The 18644-nt window shown below is 43.9% G+C and overlaps 1 protein-coding gene across 2 annotated transcripts in view; it reads left to right on the plus strand.

The window, feature by feature from the left end:
• GCLC (glutamate-cysteine ligase catalytic subunit) overlaps positions 1 to 18644 on the plus strand; it is a gene marked incomplete at its 5' end in the record, with an annotated part of 37564 nt that overhangs the window by 14938 nt on the left and 3982 nt on the right. Inside the window, 11 exons of one of the 2 annotated variants that reach the window (XM_079712170.1) lie at positions 3297 to 3409; positions 4245 to 4427; positions 6642 to 6755; positions 8331 to 8389; positions 8505 to 8638; positions 13087 to 13161; positions 13634 to 13750; positions 14819 to 14957; positions 15379 to 15491; positions 15971 to 16063; positions 16361 to 16465. In XM_079712170.1, coding sequence (XP_079568296.1) covers positions 3297 to 3409; positions 4245 to 4427; positions 6642 to 6755; positions 8331 to 8389; positions 8505 to 8638; positions 13087 to 13161; positions 13634 to 13750; positions 14819 to 14957; positions 15379 to 15491; positions 15971 to 16063; positions 16361 to 16465 — 1245 coding nt within the window. The remainder of the gene's footprint in view (positions 1 to 3296; positions 3410 to 4244; positions 4428 to 6641; positions 6756 to 8330; positions 8390 to 8504; positions 8639 to 13086; positions 13162 to 13633; positions 13751 to 14818; positions 14958 to 15378; positions 15492 to 15970; positions 16064 to 16360; positions 16466 to 18644) is intronic. The other variant, XM_079712171.1, reaches the window with a different exon arrangement.

An 18644-nucleotide genomic window follows, 5' to 3' on the forward strand; every position in this document is an offset into this window, starting at 1 on the left:
GTTGTGTTTCAGGTGTACAACAAAGTGATTCAGTTATACATACATATATATATACATACATATATATGTATACACATATATATATTCTTTTTCAGATTCTTTTCCCTTATGGGTTATCACAAAATATTGAGTTTAGTTCCCTGATGTAACTTTAGAGTAAACTACTAAAACATTTCCTTTTGGGGAAAATAGAGCAGTTTAAAATAACACCTCAAGAGTTATAGTCTAAAATGTCACCATATACAAAGGGTTCCTTGACCTGTGGTGGTCACCTCAAGTTCACCCACTGTTTCAGGCACAGCTGCTCTTCTGGTCTTGCCACGCAGGTCTTCCCTATTTCACTACAAGTGATTTTGAAACCAAGTAGCATCACCATTGGTTCTAGCACCCCTTTGGGTGCTCCAGGCTTGAGTATCTTGCTAGATACGGAAATGGGTGCTATCCAACTGGATGGTTGAAAGTGCTCAAAAATATTGGTCATTAGTATTTTGCTGTGTGAGGAAACCATCTTCTGGGCAGAAGGCACAGTCACTAGCTTTAAAACAGTTTACAGTCTAGAGGCGGGACTACTGTGACACGGTCTCCAGGGGTGGGCCCAGTTTATCTGCATCTCTGGGCAGCCAACCAGGTGATTACGCTGTAGTCAGGGTGGTGGTCAGGGGAAGCACAGGGGTCGGGGGTGGGGGCTGTATTTATGACGACCCTCTCCTTTGCCTGGCCACCTCCCTTCCCCCAGGAAACCTTCTGATACCCCAGGCGGGACCAGACCCTCCTGTTACACGTGCCCCAGACCATTTAGCTCCCTTGAGTTACTGGCTGTCATTTCAGCCACCTGTGAGCTTGACAGCAGGAGTCACATCCACCTGGCTCTGTGCAGTGCTCCCAGCACCTGCCAACCACAGGACTTTGGGTGAAAGGACAAAGAGTGTGGAGGCAGCAGGACGCTGTGTTTCAGCACTGATGGGTCATCAGCTAGTTAGAGCCTTATCACAAGATGGCTGCGGGCTTGTTCAGGAGTCGGTGTAAGGAGAAAACCAGGTCTCTTAGATGGAATGGGTGGTTCCAGCCGAAGTCAAGACTGCTTACTGCTTGGGCCGGTGGAATGGAGGAGCTGGCCCTGAATCCTGAATTGTGAATTTCTTTAGGGTGGCTGCGGACCCCGCCCTGCAGCCCAGTCCTCCTGGGCTGAGTTACCCCGCACCTTCCCCCTCCTTGGCCTGACCACCTGGTTTCAACCCCTTCTCCAGAGTGTAAGGAGGCTGGAGTCTTCATCCCAGTGCCTGGGAAGCGGTGTAGGACCTCACTGTCCCCCAGGGACACAGTGATGGGTTCCCTCTCTCCAGAGGTCAGACGCATGATAGGTTAAATACTTCAGAGAGGTGGCCCAGGGACCTTTGTATAACATTGTTTCAAAGGAATTTGAAAATTCCTTTTTTCTAATGTACACAGAAATTGACAGAGGGACTTTCTCAAAGTACAGTCTCCCTAAATAGGGAACTGCCTGTAGCTGCTTCTGAGTCTTATGGAACTAGATTGTTTCCAAATTAAGTGCTGTTTTCACCTCAGCACTGATGACTTGAACTCATCAGTAAGACAACTCTCTCGGTCTATTCAGGCTGCTGTAACAAATACCACAGACTGGGTGGCTTAAACAACAAACATTTACTTCTCACAGTTCTGGAGTTTGAAAAGTCCATGGTCAGAGGTGGTGGTAGATTTGGTTTCCAGGTGAGGTCCCTCTTCCTGGCTTACGAAAGGCTGCCTTCTCGCTGTGTTCTCACACAGTGGAGAGAAATCATCTTTCTCGTCTCTTCTTATAAGGGCACAAATCGCGTCACAAGGGCCCCACTCTCCTGACCTAATTACCCGCCCCCCCAAGGCCTCGCTTCTAAATACCATCACATTGGGGGTTAAGGGCTTCAACATAAGAATGGTGTGGGGGGCACTAACATTCAGTCCATAACAACAACTAATAAAAATTCATCGAAAGTTTATTTTTGTTGTCATTTAAACCTGCCAAGCTATTTCCCTATGGTTACTAACATTTTTCCCCCCTTTTATATTTCTTAGCTGAAGGGCAAACCAGTCTCTTGAATGGTACTATTTCTGTGATAGGGAGGGCTGACTCAGATGCCTTCCACCTGGACGGTGGGTCTGCACACCAGAGCCCCCCTCAAAGGGGGTCTCCCAAGCCCCAGCCCCTCTGGACCCAGGCCTCCTGCTGGGCTTCCGCACTTTGGTTTGTTTTTAAGGCTGGGATCTGGATTTCCATGTGAAATGTCAGGTAGATAAGGTAGATACTGGATGTATTGTTGCTTGTCTCCTTTATAATAAGCCAAACAAAGTACTTTCTGGGGATTGGTCTGCCACGTGCCACAAGTTTGCCATCTCTTCTCTGTCTTGGGGTCTTGTGCAAAGGGTGCTCTCAAGTGTTTGCCTGAATGGGCCAGCTCCAGTCTTTTCACTTACCTGTGGATGATGTGTGTCTTATTTTAACCGTAAATGGTGAGTCACAATCTTCACTATTAATACCAACTATCATGACTTACAGCACTTGATTTCAGGGAAAACATATGCAGGTTCTATTTGTACTCTGCCCAGAAAAGTCTTACTTTGGTATTTCACTCTTGATTTTTTATCAGAATTCCACCAGGTATTGTTATGAATGCACTAGTGCACCTTGCATTGTAAATTCTGTATGAGTTCAGAGTGGGGAAGTGGTCTTAAATTATTCCTGAAAAACCAAACCAAAATTGCTGAAACTCCTAAACTAATACCTCTATATTGGTGTATTTGATTTTGATTTAACTGTCCATTAGTGAGGCTCATAGTGGGATGATTAAATAACCTACCAGTGAGGAAGGCTAATCTACCTTGATTAGAACGTGCAGGTAACCCCTTTCATAAACTTACAGTAAGCCCACTGAGGAAATACGTTGTAAAATGCGACTACTACTTGCAACTGCAATTTACAGAATCCTGGCTTTGAAATACTTCTTTCTCGAAGTACAATTTGTCAGAATGGGCATCTTGACCTTTCTATAAGGTATTAAGTAGAACAGGGGAAGATGGAATCACGTAAGAGCCCTTGTCCTCCCACAAGGCCACTGTTGGCCATTCTCTCCAGGTTTTCACATTATGCAAACCTCACTCACTAAGCACCGTTGTGTAAGCAGATGTGACTCCTCAGGACACTGTCATCCTTTCCAACCTTCACGTTTCCCTACTTTTCCTAAAGGTCGCATCAAGCATGAGTCTGGAGGAATGTTCATCTTTCTCTCCTTTATTTCCAATAGGTGGAATACATGTTGGTATCTTTTGATCATGAAAATAAAAAAGCCCAACTGGTACTGTCTGGAGAGGAACTTCTTGAAACTCTGCAAGAAAAGGGGGAAAGGACAAACCCAAAGTAAGCTGATGTACTTAAGGCTTCTTTGAGGGTTTCTGAAACTGTTAGAACCACTGGAATATCATCTCTCCTCCCACGTACAGGAGACAGGAGAACATAGCAGTTTAGGGCTCTGGCTCTGGTTCCCAGTTGCCTGGGTTCAAATCCTGCTTCCTCTGCTTAATAGCTGGGTACCCTTAGGCGAGGTACTTAACTTCTCTGTGCCTCAGTTTCCTCAACTGTAAATCAGGGATAATAATAATACCTACCTCTTAGGGTGTAGACATTCCAAATACGTTAGTAAGCACTTAGAAGAGTAAACTCAATATAAAGTTTGTTTACTATTTAAATGTTTTTTTAAAAAATTGGCAGTTACCAAGATCACAAACCATGGTGTCAGAGAAAACTTGCAGATGGGTTTTGCTTGGCTGGCAGGATGTTTTTTAAATATTTCTTTATTTCAGTAGACAGAGGTGAAGGGGGCATGTACCTCTAGTTCATTTTTCTACCCACTAAGTTTTGGGAGGCTGGGTTTGCATTTGGAACCCAGTCTTAAACTGAAGGAGGCCTTAAATCCCCACGTCCTTCCCTGCAGAGTGGACAGGCTTGCTTGCCTTGGACAGTGCATGCCCTGTGTGTGTCTCAGTTATTTATAAATATTTTAGACCCAGCACTTGTAACCCTTACGTAGTTGAAAAGCTGTGGAAGATTAACAGCCACTGGGAATTGTAAAGAGTTCTTGGCTTCTTGTATACCCAGTGGTTTCTAAATTTTTGGAAGCAACTTTTTCAAGACTAAAAATGGAGCAGACTGCAGCAGAAGAATAAGATGGACTGAAACCTTTTCTCCTCTGTAGCCACCCTACCCTTTGGAGGCCAGAGTATGGGAGCTACATGATCGAGGGGACACCTGGCCAGCCGTACGGAGGGACCATGTCTGAGTTCAACACGGTCGAGGACAACATGAGGAAGCGCCGCAAGGAAGCGACATCTCTACTGGGAGAAAACCAGGCCCTCTGCACGATCACTTCGTTTCCCAGGTTAGTCCCTGTGTCAACGTGCATGGCTGGCATTTCAGAGCATCCGGGTATCAAGAGAGCAGATCACAACCCAGCACTTGACCCCACAGCTCTCATGCTTTGCAGACAGTTCATCCTCATCACACCGTGTCTGGTAGAATCTGTAACATTAGAGCTGCAGGCAGAATCACATGCTAGCCTCTGCCAGTGGTGGTGGTGGCCAGGGGGACTGTGGAAGGACCCGAGGGCCACAGACTCCGCAGGCCGAGCGGAAGGAGCAGTGCACAAGGAAGGATGTGCGTTGCCCCCCAGATCAGATCAGCGGACCCCCGATGGGGGGCTGACATCAGTGCTCCCAGGGTCTGTTGATACATATTAACAAAGAACAAGGGAGTCACTGGGTCATGTTTGGATTGTGCTGAAAAGATTTAGGATTTGTCATCAAATCTAGTTATGGCTAAAGTTTCATAAGAGTAAATATAAGGTAAATATGAACAGTGAAATTCTGCCCTTAGCTTAGTATGAGGTACGTAAATATCACACAATTATAGGTAGGATCTGTAGCAAGAATGCAGTTCTACCAAATCGTAAATCTGGTTATCTCTGCTAGATATCTGTCAGATTGTGGCAAAGTATGCTTACCTCCCCAAAGTTCAAAAGCACTTTGGGGATTGGTATCCGTGGCCTGGAACACTCTGAACTATTTTTATGCCTTCTTTTTTTTTCCTGATAAGTGTCCATGATGAACATAGGCATTCACAGTCACACCACTGGTCTTAGGACACTTAAAAGGAATTTTCTTTTTTAAAATCTCCATGGTCACATATAAATAGTTGAAACCTTATTTAAGCAACTCATCAGACATTTAGAGAAGTATCTTTTTCCTTCTCTTAAGTTATTATGAAGGGAGGAGAGTTGAGCTAGGAATAAGTTTTATTCTAAAAATCTAATTTTTTTAAAAAGCCTAACCATATCTTTTATGATGAGAGGGTATTTTTGGATTTGTAAACAAAACAAAGATAATAATTATTTGTTTGTAGAAGCCTCACCTTACATCCACAGTTAAATGATAGGGGAAGTTTTATTTCGGAATCAAGAGGGAGAGGAAGGAAGACTGAGTTTCTTCAGCGTAAACAGGGTGATTCTCTTTCCGTAAACAGGTGCAACTGTAGTGTGGCCCAGTAACCCAAACAGTGGTCATGTGACTGTTTACATTTAAATCAATCCGACTTGTATACAAAGAGAAGTTCAGTTCCTCAGTCTCGTTCGCCTCTTTCCACCTGCTCAGTACCCATCTGGGCAGTGCAGGTCGTGAGCATTTCCATCCCTGCAGAGGTTCCGTTGGACGGTGCTGGTCTGGAGGAAAAGTGGGGCTGGGGGTGCAGGTCTGAGTCCTGGCTGCCCGCTTCCTGCCAAGTACACACGTGCTTCTCCAGCCTGATTCCGGTCAGCAGAGAGACCCCCAGATCTCAGTTTGTCACTCTCTGCAAGGGCTTTTCCTAAGGCTGCAGGCTGTCAGTGAATAATGTACGGAGCTGCAGGAACTCTGAGGAGCCCCATCATAGCTGGGGCTGTTTTCCAGATAAGTTCGGCAAGTTCAGTTGTTGTTCACAAGGCGAACATGGGCGGCCAGTTTTATAAAACATGAGGTTGAAAATAAGGCACCGGCTAGTCTTGGCTCCCAAGCCAGAAGTTTCCCACTGCCGATCTACACCCTGCTTTGTTTCTCTGTTGGAATTAAAGCTCTTCCTCGGGTCAAGTGAGATAACAGGGTTGGGTTTCAGCCTCCAGAGGGAGATCTGGGGGTGGACAGGGGCACCGGCAGAGAACCTGCCTGATCTGGACGGATTCATGAGGTGCCTGGCAGAGGCAAGAAACAGGAGGCCTGTCCCAAGTCGAACCAAGCTGATGGGGAGGTGGTGGTGTGAAGGGGTCAGAGCTGGTAAAGGAAGACGCCTCAGGAACTGCGTGGGGGAAACAGCCAAGGCGGCCAGGACGTAAGTAAGTGCTCTGCAGACCCTGAGTGGACGGAGGCTTCTGATAAAATCGGCAAAAGGGCTGCAGTCACAAGAGAAGAGCTTGGTGAGCAAGACAGACTGCAAAGGCGTGGCTGCAAGGGCCACAGTGTTTGCAGAACACCTGTATGCCGGACCCCTGAAAAAGGCAACGTTACACATGCACGTTTTTAATCCCTGAAGACAGATTCTATCTCTTTAGTTCTTCAATTTGTTGTAGATTAGGCTGCCCTGGGTTCACGCTGCCCGAGTTCAAGCCCAACCCAGTGGAAGGAGGAGCTTCCAAGTCCCTCTTCTTTCCTGATGAAGCGATAAACAAGCACCCGCGCTTCAGGTGAGTGTGTGGATGACTTGGATCCCTGGTTCCCTGCCCTGGGGGTGCAGTGTCCCTCCCGGAGTCATTACTGAGCGGTTCCTGAATTCCAGCTCCTGTGGTAATTAACCAGAGGAGCCTACAGACCCACAGCTACGCCTGTTCTCAGTCCCCCAAGGCTGCTCGGTTGGTGCTGCTTGTTTCCAGGCTGGATCTGCCTGTTTTCCAAGCGATCCTAAAGTTGTACACTTAACCACAGATGCATTTCAATCCTAGTTCTGTTAACACCTGTTTGGAGAAGCTTTCTTGTCATCCTTTTTACCTTTTCCTCCTCTGAAAATTACCGCCAGTGTCTGTGGTCTTCTCATCCCACTCCATATACCTTGACAATAAGGTAAAATATGTACAATACCTGTGTATATAGTAGGCACGCTCTACCTTCTGTTCCACTAACTTCTAAGTCTGTTAGTCTGTAGTTTCAATTCTAGGGTTTCAAGTTGCTTCAGGGCCCACACCAGTCTGATCTTAGCTTTGTACCTTTGAGTCTCACCTGTCATACTGAACCCGGGCTCCTGACCTAGAGTTAGGGACCTGTGACTTCTCAGTGTTCATTCCTGTAACAGGTCTGCACACCTGCTACGTGCAGAGTCCGTGGGGAAGATAAAGACATATAAACATAGTTTCCAACATCAAGTGTTGATAGTGTGCCAAGGGGAAGGTGGAGATATTCAGCTGCAAGAAAAGGTAGATTATGACAGGTGTCCAAAGATGGTAACACCAGAGAGAGGAAGGTGCTTCTGATTGAGGGGGTCAAAACAGGCCTCCTGAGAGAGGTGACATTTACACCGTCGACAGCAGCACTGCCCAGTAAAACCATAATGCAAGCCACATGTGTAATTTTAGTAGTAATTTTGTGGCCACGTTAAAAAAGTGAAAAAGGTGAACTTATAGTGTATTTTATTTAACTCTATATATCCAACTTGTGACCAGTATCTTTTAATTATTAATAAGTTTTACTTTATTTCTGTACCAAGTCTTCAAAATGTGCTGTGTGTTCACCCTCAGAGCACATTTTAATTAGGACTGGCCGCGCGTCCAGTGCTCACAGCCACAGCTTGCCTAGGGGCTTCTGGATCAGACATCGCAGGCTGGAGGATAGTATTAATGCTGCAGGATGGGTGGAGGGAGTGATGAGGTTCTGGGGTCCAGAGATGCCCGGGGAACATGAGCACCACAGTTTGGCTCAAGTCTTTGGACTTAGCATGGAAAACGTTAGAAACATAGGGTGAGGCCAGACCACGGCAGACCTTGAACACTTGAGCTTGGTTTGGTGAGTCTCACGGAGCCGGGGATCAGGGCTTGGGCAGGAGAGAGAATGACATTCTCAAACAAGAGCCAGGGGACATGGTATTAATGCAAAGCCTTCTTTGAGGAAATCCCCTCAGTCTCTGGATCCACACGAATTTTCGGTAGGGATGTCTTAGAGGATTAGTTTGAGGGAGGATTTCATTCTGTGTACTTGCATATTGTCAAATTCTTCTTTTGCATGATGGTTCTTAGGTGACCAACTTAGGACATTTGTTGTCTGTGTTTTAGTACCCTCACCAGGAACATCCGGCACAGAAGAGGAGAGAAGGTTGTCATCAACGTCCCAAGTGAGTCTACAGAGGTGGCAGGTGGGAGGGGACCCCCCCATTGTTGTTAATCCTTGACTCTCACCCATTTCCTGCTCTTTTCTTTCTTTTTTTTTTTTTTCAATTAATACTGCAGTATTTAAGGACAAGAATACACCATCTCCATTTATAGAAACATTTCCTGAGGATGATGAGGCAGCAAAGGCTTCTAAGCCCGACCACATTTACATGGACGCTATGGGCTTTGGGATGGGCAATTGCTGTCTGCAGGTATCATTTCAAATATCCAGAGAGGCAAGCTGTCCTCATCCGTTTCTATTTATTAACTTCTTTTCTTTATATGTGCATGTTTCCTTTTTAAAAATCACATTTTAATCAGGTTGAAATAGTAGTTACTACTTCTTTCTGAAAACCAATGAAGTTATCTTAGTTAATTCACTGGAAGTTATCTCTGGACAGAATTTACGGAATCTACAGTTCACGACAAAGACATAGTTGTTAATGAACTTAAAATGTGAAATATTCCGCAGTCACTGTCTCTGTTCTCTCTGTGCCTAATTTTTGCTGCCATCTAGTGACTAGCTTTGAGATTGTAAACATTGCTCAAATATTATCATTTCTGAAAATGAATTCTGGATGCACTCCAGTGAACTTGTGATCCAAGGGAAGGGTTATTTGGACTTTAAATTTTTATTTTCCTGCAAGGCCATCTAGTTGTATAAAAAGAATAAATATTTAGCAGCCCATGTTTGCCTTGCCCCAGGCTAAGTTTCACAGGAGGTATTGTAAAATAGCCTTTCTGTCAATGACTTGGTTAAAACTTGCCCTGGATCTAATCAGATTACTGGCACCTGTGGCAGGGATGGTGTCCCACCTCACAGGGGACCTGGAGCGGGGAGCAGGAACCCATCAGGCTGCCCACAAGCCTGTGTCTGGGCTTTAGCTGTGACTTCTCAGGTATTCGGGTAACTCACCTTCTTCTGGTCTCGGTTTTCTCAACAGCTGAAAGAAGGGTTTATATTAAGGCTGCTTCTAGGTCTGTCTCTGAGCTAATATTCTTTAATTGTTTTTATTAACAACAGTATTGGTTTTAACCTTTAATTTGTTTAAAATCATGTTAGAACAGAAGTAAAAGTGGCACAAAATTAAAAGTTTCAAACTGAAAATTTCAAAAGAAAAAAAAAAAGGGCCTCTTGTTATTATCCAAGGAGATTTTATCCAGTTCTGATTATTTGCTGATTGGAGCGGTGTGAAGCCTCACCCCACATGAGCACCCCCCAGCCCACCCCCAGCCCTCAGTCTGCCTGCCCTCCACACGGCTGGGGACCCAGGATCCCATCATTTCAGGCAGCTGCACACAGACACAGACCTTCTTGCACATGTATCTTGGATGTGTTTATTTTACAACTATGTGTAATCAAAATTGAATGCCAGAGTCAGATTTTTACATGCTAAGTGTGTTCAAATAACCATGGCCAAGGATACCATTTCCCGTGCTTTCCCTGACTTATATAGGTGGTATAAAACGTGTCTTCCAAACAAACCTAGGCTATGAGTTTCCTTCCAGATGGACACACTTCATAAAAAAGAGACCTGTTGACTTTTAACTGCCTTATCTGCTTCCCTATCTTAATTCCAAATATTTCTAAAGAGAACCATTAAGCTCTAGAACTTAGAGTGCACAGCTTTAAAATCTATCAGTGCTCTTGGAGGACCGCTTGCCTTTTTTTCTTGGTTTAATATTAAACCAGGGTGTTTTGCCATGGGCAGCACAGTTGCCCCATTCCAAAGGGGTAGTCTTTCCCTTGAAACACTGTGTTTACACAAATAAATATGTCCTAATGGTAGGTAGTTTACATTTTTATTGCTTGTAGATACAGTTTTCCATCCAATTTAAGCTTTGTCATGGGTTTAAGGTTGTTTTCTTTTTCTCAGTGGTGTGTCCAGCCACCCCACTTTCAATACTCCACTTAAAAGTCTTTAGCACAGATAATGTAAGTATATGGTAAATGAGACAAATTCCATCAATCAACACAGAAATCTCTGCTTTATCTCTTAAGAGGAAAACTAGAAACTACTTATTACAATAAGGCAAAAAAATGGTTTCAAAGTTTTTGTTTGTTTGTTTTTTAAGGTTAGTGAGCATCTTACTGTACAGAACAAAAAGTACTTCAACTATACTCAAATTCTTGACTCTTGGTGGGGGACTTTGCAGGAATCATTTAATAAGTTCATGCACATTATGATAGGCTTCCCTCCGCCCCCCAAGAAAATCCTATGGCTTCAACACTGGGTTCTGGACAAATTTTAGATATTTAGGTTTCTAACATCAATTTTCCATACTTTCTCTTTTTTTTTTCCCTCATCAGTTTCCTAGTGACATTGCTTCTCTTCTTTATATGATAGTTTAAAAGGATACCAGAATCCAAAACCGTTCATGTATTCATATCTTTTTAAGGTGTTAAGAACTCTTTTTTTTCTTCCCCCACTAAAGCCATTACCACAGTGATGTCTCAATGGCTCAATCAGCCTTGGGGTAAAGAAGCTAGTTACTAAATATACTTAGATTACCTAAGTCGTATCACTGTTCTAACTCGGCTATTGAATTCCAGTTGCCGGTTTTCTTAAGCATATTTTTCTAGGGTTGACTTTTTCAGAATTTGCCTGTGAATTGTCTAGTATATACTAGGCCATCTAAGAGAAGCCAATCAAAAAACTGAAAAGAAAAAATGCTTATCATAGGATCTTCTTAAAAACAAAAATAACAGACTCTAAAATAGCTAAGAGTAACTCAAAAAAGGACCTAAATAAACTAAGAGATGTATGTTCAAAAGGATTCAGCAGTCAAAACACTTGGGGGAACATTTAGGTATTCCTAATCTCAATCCATATAAGTTTGGGCTGTAGGGTCAGCTTTTCAAGTATCCCACCATTTTATAAAAATAAAACTTATCTTTGCTCCTGTGTTCTCCTCTTTAGCACCCTCTTTCCTTCAAGATACTCTATTCACTTAATAAATATTAAGGACTAAGTGGATGTCAGACCCTGTCCTACACACTGGGGATAGAGAACCGCAAGGCAGACCCCTGCCCTCCTAGGGCTTACACTTTAGGGGTGGGGTCACAGCAGATAAGCCTGTAAATACTCTGCTCACCATCTCCCCCACTTCTCATTTAACTCTTACCCACAGACAAGCTGATTTCTGCATTCCCACCTCTTGGCACAAACTGCCCTGGTTTGGGTTATTAGTGACCTGTCAGTTCTTCTCAATTTCTGTTTTCACCTTTGACATTCTTGCTCCTTTACACCTGTGACACAGCTCTTCTCCGTGTGTTGAATTAATTTGTAATGGCTGGGTACCTATCATTATGTTTTAATTATAATATAGCACTGACTTAATAATTCACATAGAAATGGTAGGAAAGTCAGGACACAGTAAATGGTCTGAGTCATCGTTTTCTGTAGTCAGTCACCACACTGACGTGAAATGCCATGAATTCAGCGGTTAGACCCTTGAGTCTCCAACAGAAGTCCTCTGCCATTTAAACAAAAGCCAAAACAAAACAAAAAAAAGCAAAGTTGAGACCTGGCTAAAACTACTGGAACTAACAGGTTGCGATTAGAATAGTAAACATTCACTCAGCTGCTAGTTCAACTATTAAGCACTTAAATTATTTACTGCACCAACACAAAATCCAAACTGTCATTATTAAATAACAACAGGACATGAGAACTGTTCCCAGTTTGCAGTTATTACAAATGTGCCAACACAACCACAGTTTGCGTTCCCTGCCCCTTCCGCTGCCGCAGCCCTGCAGAGGGTAGCACTTTTTTTTTTTTTTTTTTTCTTTTGGGTAATTGTTTTGAGAGGATTTGCACTAATCAATTACGTGATCTCCTTCTCTGCCTAACTCTGAAGTCCTACTTACCCCTCTTGTGCGGGCTTCCTGGGCAATCTGCCCTTCTTAGTACATCATCTGGGCCCACTCCCCAAATACTTCTCCAGCTCAGATCTTTCTTCCTGGCCCCAGCCCTGGAGACCAAGCCACTTACAGGGCTGTTTCGCTCTTCCTTGGCCTCATAAGCCCATTGTGTCCTGGCGCCGCTGCTTCCCATCTGTCCGAGGAGCACCCAGGCCAAAACCCAGGTCACTCCTCACTCCTCTGTGCCCACTGGTCACCAGGCCTGCTTTGGCCCTGCTGTGCCTCTTCCCACCAGACTTGCTCAGTTTTTTCCTGGACAGTGGCAGTGTTTTAACTGCCCTCTCTCCCTTCCTCCAGTCCTGCCCCCTCCCGAGCTATCCCCCACTGTGCCACCAGTGAACTCTGAAACCCATCATTCGCATCTCCAGATCCCCCTTTTGTACCAAAATGTATACAAGCCCACAGATGTGGATGGGCAGCTGTAGAAGGAAATAAGTCAGTGGAAGAGGAAACGCCTGGCTGAACTTCATTGTTAACCTAGGTCTTATCTTTCTTGACTTCTTAGTCTTACTTAACTTTGGAACACGGTTATGTATAGTAGATGTGAACATGATTAAAGCCATTTTCTAGCAAAATTCATCCGAGACAGCTCTTAAAACTCCTGTATTCAATGTTGTCATCAACGGAATGACCAGCACACGCCATGACCAACCACCTTCCTTCTCAGACTTGGCTCCTTGTGGAGGATGGTGCTGATATTGTGTTGTTGTTTAATAACTTGGGATTCTTAAACAGGTAACGTTCCAAGCCTGCAGCATATCTGAGGCCAGATACCTTTATGATCAGTTGGCCACTATCTGCCCAATTGTCGTAAGTAGAAATCACACCTAATTTTATCTACTTCTTTGTATAAAATAAAGACTGCACGTGCAAAATTTGCTGACCATGTACTATTTAAGTCCAGTTAAGACTTCATTTAGAACCGAACTAACATGAATAATATGCAGACTTAGAGCTAATGGATAAGGGTCTAAGCTGTAGAGCTTAACGTTGCCAGTAAGGCATTTTTGTGTTGAAGTGTCGAGCTTGAGCGTAGCCGTTTTCCCCCTCCCATCCCGCCTGTCCTCACGGTATAGAGAAGATGATTTAAATGAATCAGAGGCAAGGATTGGAGTCACTTCTGGTGTATTTCACCATGAGAAGGCAGGTGCAGTAGATGTAGTAGAAATCTGTAGGGGTTGCATAAACTGATTCTTCCAGACCAGAGGTAACTGCATGAAGCTTTTTTCAGCATGTAAATGACACTTTGAACTTGCAGGTGCTGACTTCTGTTTGTTTTTAGATGGCTTTGAGCGCTGCGTCTCCTTTTTACCGAGGCTATGTGTCAGACATTGATTGTCGCTGGGGCGTGATTTCTGCATCTGTAGATGATAGAACTCGGGAGGAGAGAGGACTGGAGGTGGGAGTGATTTTCCTGAATAGTCTTTTAAGTCCAGCAGGTAAAATGGGGATATTGTCACTACTCACAGTTTTGAAGTCGCCCTTAAATTTTTATCCTGAGTGGATTAGTCACACATGGGAAGAAGCTGACAGGTTATCAACCTGTCTTTGGCTCCACGATGTGTGTTTGGGGTGAGAATGTGGGAAATGTGATTCGGTTGGGGGGGGCGGTGTTCAAGTTAATTTTCATCATTTGTTGAAACCAGTATTTGTTTTACCTTCTAAAATTAGTAGTACAATTTTTCTATATTTTGGGAGTCAGTGCTGATGGCTGTTTTTACCAGAAAGCTTTTTGGTGCTACATGAGTGCTTTGTCTGTGGTGCTCTCTGCTGTGGAAAGTATAATCTGTTGTCAGGTTCTTTGGCCTGTTACAGAGGGTTAGGTTTGCCTAATAAGGGTAGGTTTGTGCCTCTTGTTTGCATGTTGAACTGCATCTCTCCAACCAAGACTGTGCATCAGAACCACCTATAGAGATCTTTAAAAATAAGTGCCCAGGCCCACACTAGCCCAGTGAGTAAGTATGTCCAGAACTGGGACCTAGACATACATGTTACCAAAGGAGCCCTCACAGGTGATTCTGATGTTCTCGACCTGGGCTGCCCTATTGATGCTCTGGTCTTTATGTAATTGTTCATAAATTGTAGAAAGTAGAAATAAACTTTAAAGCAGAAATCATTTTAATAGCTTTGTTTTACATTATAGTTTTATAGTTTTGCTTTCAACATTGGCATTTTCCTATCTTAATGAGAATGAAGGTGATCCACTTTTAAAAAAAGAAAAAGAAATATATATATATTTAAGTCATATCAGAAAACAGACTACTTAAATTGTCTCCAGATTTTTTTTTTAATATTTTTCTAGTACTTTTCAGGATTAACTAGCTTTTTTTGGGGATCTCGTGTTCAGGTTGGACAGTTTTATGTAATTACATATATAGTATATAGGCTTTTAATATAATTACTTGGGGCGTTAGTTTGTTTCCACATCATTTTATATGGCATTCATTTGTATTTTTTTCAATTTTAGCCACTGAAGTACAACCACTATAGGATCAGTAAGTCCCGATACGATTCAATAGACAGTTACTTATCTGAGTGCGGTGAGAAATATAATGACATCGACCTGACGAAAGACAAAGAAATCTATGAACAGCTGTTGCAGGAAGGTGAGCCTCTGTTCCTCTTGTCTAGATTTGATTGTAAGCCTGTAGTTCTTCAAAGCCCTTTTAAACTCCTTTGCTGACTCCTGGTCTGGCTTCTATTTTTAGTGTGAAGTCTCTTAACTTTTCTCATGAGGCTGCTTGTTCTTAAAGTTTCAAGTTCCAGATACTTGTGAGATCTTGACTTTTAGCAAAAGGAGCTGACTTTGGAGGCCTGTCCCTCGGTCCACAGCTCTGCCCCCACGGGCGTTGTGTAAGGAGCGAACACACTCCATAGGATAAAATCCTGGGAGACAAGAGAATCCTGCACAGCCCAGCCATTTCCTAAGCTTCTAGATGCCCTTTCTTCAGACTTCCCGAGCTGTCCTGCCGTCTTTCTGGGCATGGAGAACAGCTCTGAAGTGAGTGGTATGACCTCTCTCTGCAGGCATCGATCATCTCCTGGCCCAGCACGTGGCTCATCTCTTCATTAGAGACCCGCTGACTCTGTTTGAAGAGAAAATCCACCTGGACGATGCCAATGAGTCCGACCATTTTGAGGTATCTGCTCCGCTTTGAAGGCGTTTCACTTCACTATCCAGGGTGGAGGCCGTTGTCTGGAGGGGCAAGGAGTTGATGACAGTAGAAGCCTTCTATGACCTCCATGACCCAGTGCAGCAAAGATTTTAAATTGGTTCAAGTACCCTTATTTTATGATTCTTACTCTCCAGTTCTGAATTTTTCATTCAGTATTTTCTCTTGTTTTCATAGCGATGAAAAATGCAAATATGCTGTACAGAAAAATAACACGACCGCTTCTTTCAGGACTGCTGTTGTGTCACCTGACTTCCACTAAGCACTTGCTGTTTTCTCCCCCTAGCAGGTCACACTCCATGAAAATCTTAAATTGCACCTTTTTGTATTTGTAAATTGAAGAGTATTTAGTATGGACAGTAAACAGTCTGCTTCACTTATTAAATATCAAATCATCTTAATACCTTACTGGAAAATTGGTTTTATTCTCTGCTTTTTGAATACAGAATATTCAGTCCACAAATTGGCAGACAATGCGATTTAAGCCTCCTCCTCCAAACTCCGACATTGGATGGAGAGTGGAATTCCGGCCCATGGAGGTACGCAGCCCGTCGGCAGGAACCGACTTGGACGCACCCATTCCCAGCCACCTGCCACCCACCCGCACCCTTGTCAGAAGCTCGGGTTACTTGGAAGGCAGCACAGATCACGTGTGTGCGTGTTACACACAAGTGCAGCAGCTCGGGAGGACTGCTTCTGAGAATAGATTGTGGGCAGAGGCTTCCAGACCCAGGTGGGAGGTTAGGAGATGCTTGGGAAAGACATGACCCTCAGGGGCCTCTCAGGGAGGAGCTTTTTGCACAGTGGGCCCCTAATGTCTCGGGCCCCGTGTCCAGGTTCAGTTGACAGACTTCGAGAACTCCGCGTACGTGGTGTTCGTGGTGCTGCTCACCAGGGTGATCCTTTCCTACAAACTGGACTTTCTCATCCCGCTGTCAAAGGTAAGGACGAGTTTCAGTGTAGGGCTGGGTGTCTGTAGGTTATCATCCATTGCTCATTTATGTATAATAATTGCTTCAACTCTGACCTCACTTAGGATTGTTCCTCCCTTAGAATAAAATGCTCTCCTTCCACCCTATTTTTTTTTTCTTTTTAAACCTAAGTTTATGCTATAGATTTTGGTACCGTTTTGGTGGAGACTCCTGGAAAAAAATGTTAATAGTAGCTCCTTAACTCAGCCCATTTGGAAGACATTTAGGGTTGCATTTGAACAATCTCTAGTTTCTAGAGGCTTTTGACTCAAGATGATGGCAGGAGGGATTCCCACAAATGGGTTTCATCCTGTCCAGTCCCAGGCCGATCACGATATTAGACTCAGGACGGAGGGACGCGTAACTTCGATAGTGCAGGGAATGGAACCAAACTGGAGAGGTTTCTGGAGAACATAGTTGGCGCTGCACTACTGGAAAAACAAATCTGAATCAGCCTCAGCCCAACAAAAACCAAGAAGGAGCTTTCTGGAAGCAGTTTCCCGGCATTGCCTTGGAACAGTTCCAGGCCGTGAGGCAGCAAGGCTGGGGCCGTGGGGCAGTAGCCAAGTGAGTATAGAAACCTTTGGTTCCTGGCCAGTGGGTCTCTTGGCACAGAGAGTGGCTGGGAAAGGCTGCCGGGCGGAGTGAGGGTCTGCCGGGGCTCAGGGCTGGAGGGAAGAGAAGCAGAGCTGCCCTGTCCCATGAATAAAACTGCATAGCCCTCCCCCGCTCCTCCCTCCTCGAGGGTCTTCTCCAGCCTGCACCTCCCTCCACCACACACACACACACACACACACACACACACACACACACACACACACCCCTCTGAATGTGGTACAGCCACTGGGGAGATGAATGCACGTAAGGGGGGTTCATGTGAGCTGCCAGTCCAAGCCTTTGCTTATGAAATACACTTGACATGCGTGTAACTTATAGTCAGTTCCTCCGTATCCGAGAATTCAACCATCAGCAGATCATGGAATACTGTAGTATTTACTGCTGGAAAAATCCTCATAGAGGTGGACCCACATTGTTCTGGGGTCAGATATAGATGTCTGAAAGTCAGTATAAAATTGAAAACTTAGAGAAGAGCCCATGGGCCTGCAGAGTATATTATCCTCAGTGAAATATAGTTAATTTTTTTTTTTTTTTGGCCGTGTAGCATGTGGGATCTTAGTTGCCTGACCAGGGATCAAACCCGCACCCCCTGCAGTGGAAGTCCAGAGTCTTAACCCCTGGACCTCCAGGGAAGTCCCAAAACACAGTTAATTTAGAAACTGGAAAGAATTTTTAAATAAATTCTCATTAGTGCCCTCGAAGAAATTCTAGAGAAGGGTCACATCTTAAATAAACAAGCCCTGTGGACCAAAGAACATTTGGAAAGTAAGAGTTCTCAGAAACAAGGGACATGGTAGCCACACTCAGTATGCTTACCAGTAAGCAGGTGTGGTTGAAGATCAAAGTCTGTTATTTAGGGGAACCAAAATGAGATTCATCCCAGCAGGATGGCAAAGAAACAGAGATTATGGGGAAAAGGAAGAGAGGATTTCTCTGGAAAGTTCAGGGTTTGTATCAAAATTTAGAAGAAGAGAACACTATACAAAAGAGATGTGAGATACAATAAAGAAAATAAAGAAATAGAATTTCCCCTGAGTGAGAGTCCACTGAGGGTGAGACAGAATTATTTAAAGAAGAACCCAAGTCTAGGAATTTCTGAATCTCAAAGAGCAGATCAGTTGTCCAGACAGGAGAGGAAATTAGGATACCTAAACTTCCTGCCAAGAGGGAGAAGAAAATCAATTGATATCATTTCTCATCTACAACATTAAATGCTAGAAGAGATGGCAAGAGGTCTACAGAATCTGAAGGGTAAAGAATTAGAACCATGCCAGCCAAACTAGTCTTTAAATTCCAAGTGATTGTAACAAAAAAGATCAAGTTAGGGCTAAAGTAAGCCAGAAATCTTATCTAGCAAGGGGATAGTGGAAGGAGGGGAATGGTAGATACTTCTTAATGCTTGACATTTGGAGAGAGAATTTCAAAACTACTTGTCTAAAAGTAAGAAAGACCACTAATAGTATAGAAATAGGATTTGTCGCCTCTAATCTCCTAGCTAAAGAGGTGGGAAAAAAGTAAAGCTTCCTGATGC

This window comes from Hyperoodon ampullatus (assembly GCF_949752795.1).
Source record: "Hyperoodon ampullatus genome assembly, chromosome: 10".
Taxonomy (NCBI): Eukaryota; Metazoa; Chordata; class Mammalia; order Artiodactyla; family Ziphiidae; genus Hyperoodon; species Hyperoodon ampullatus.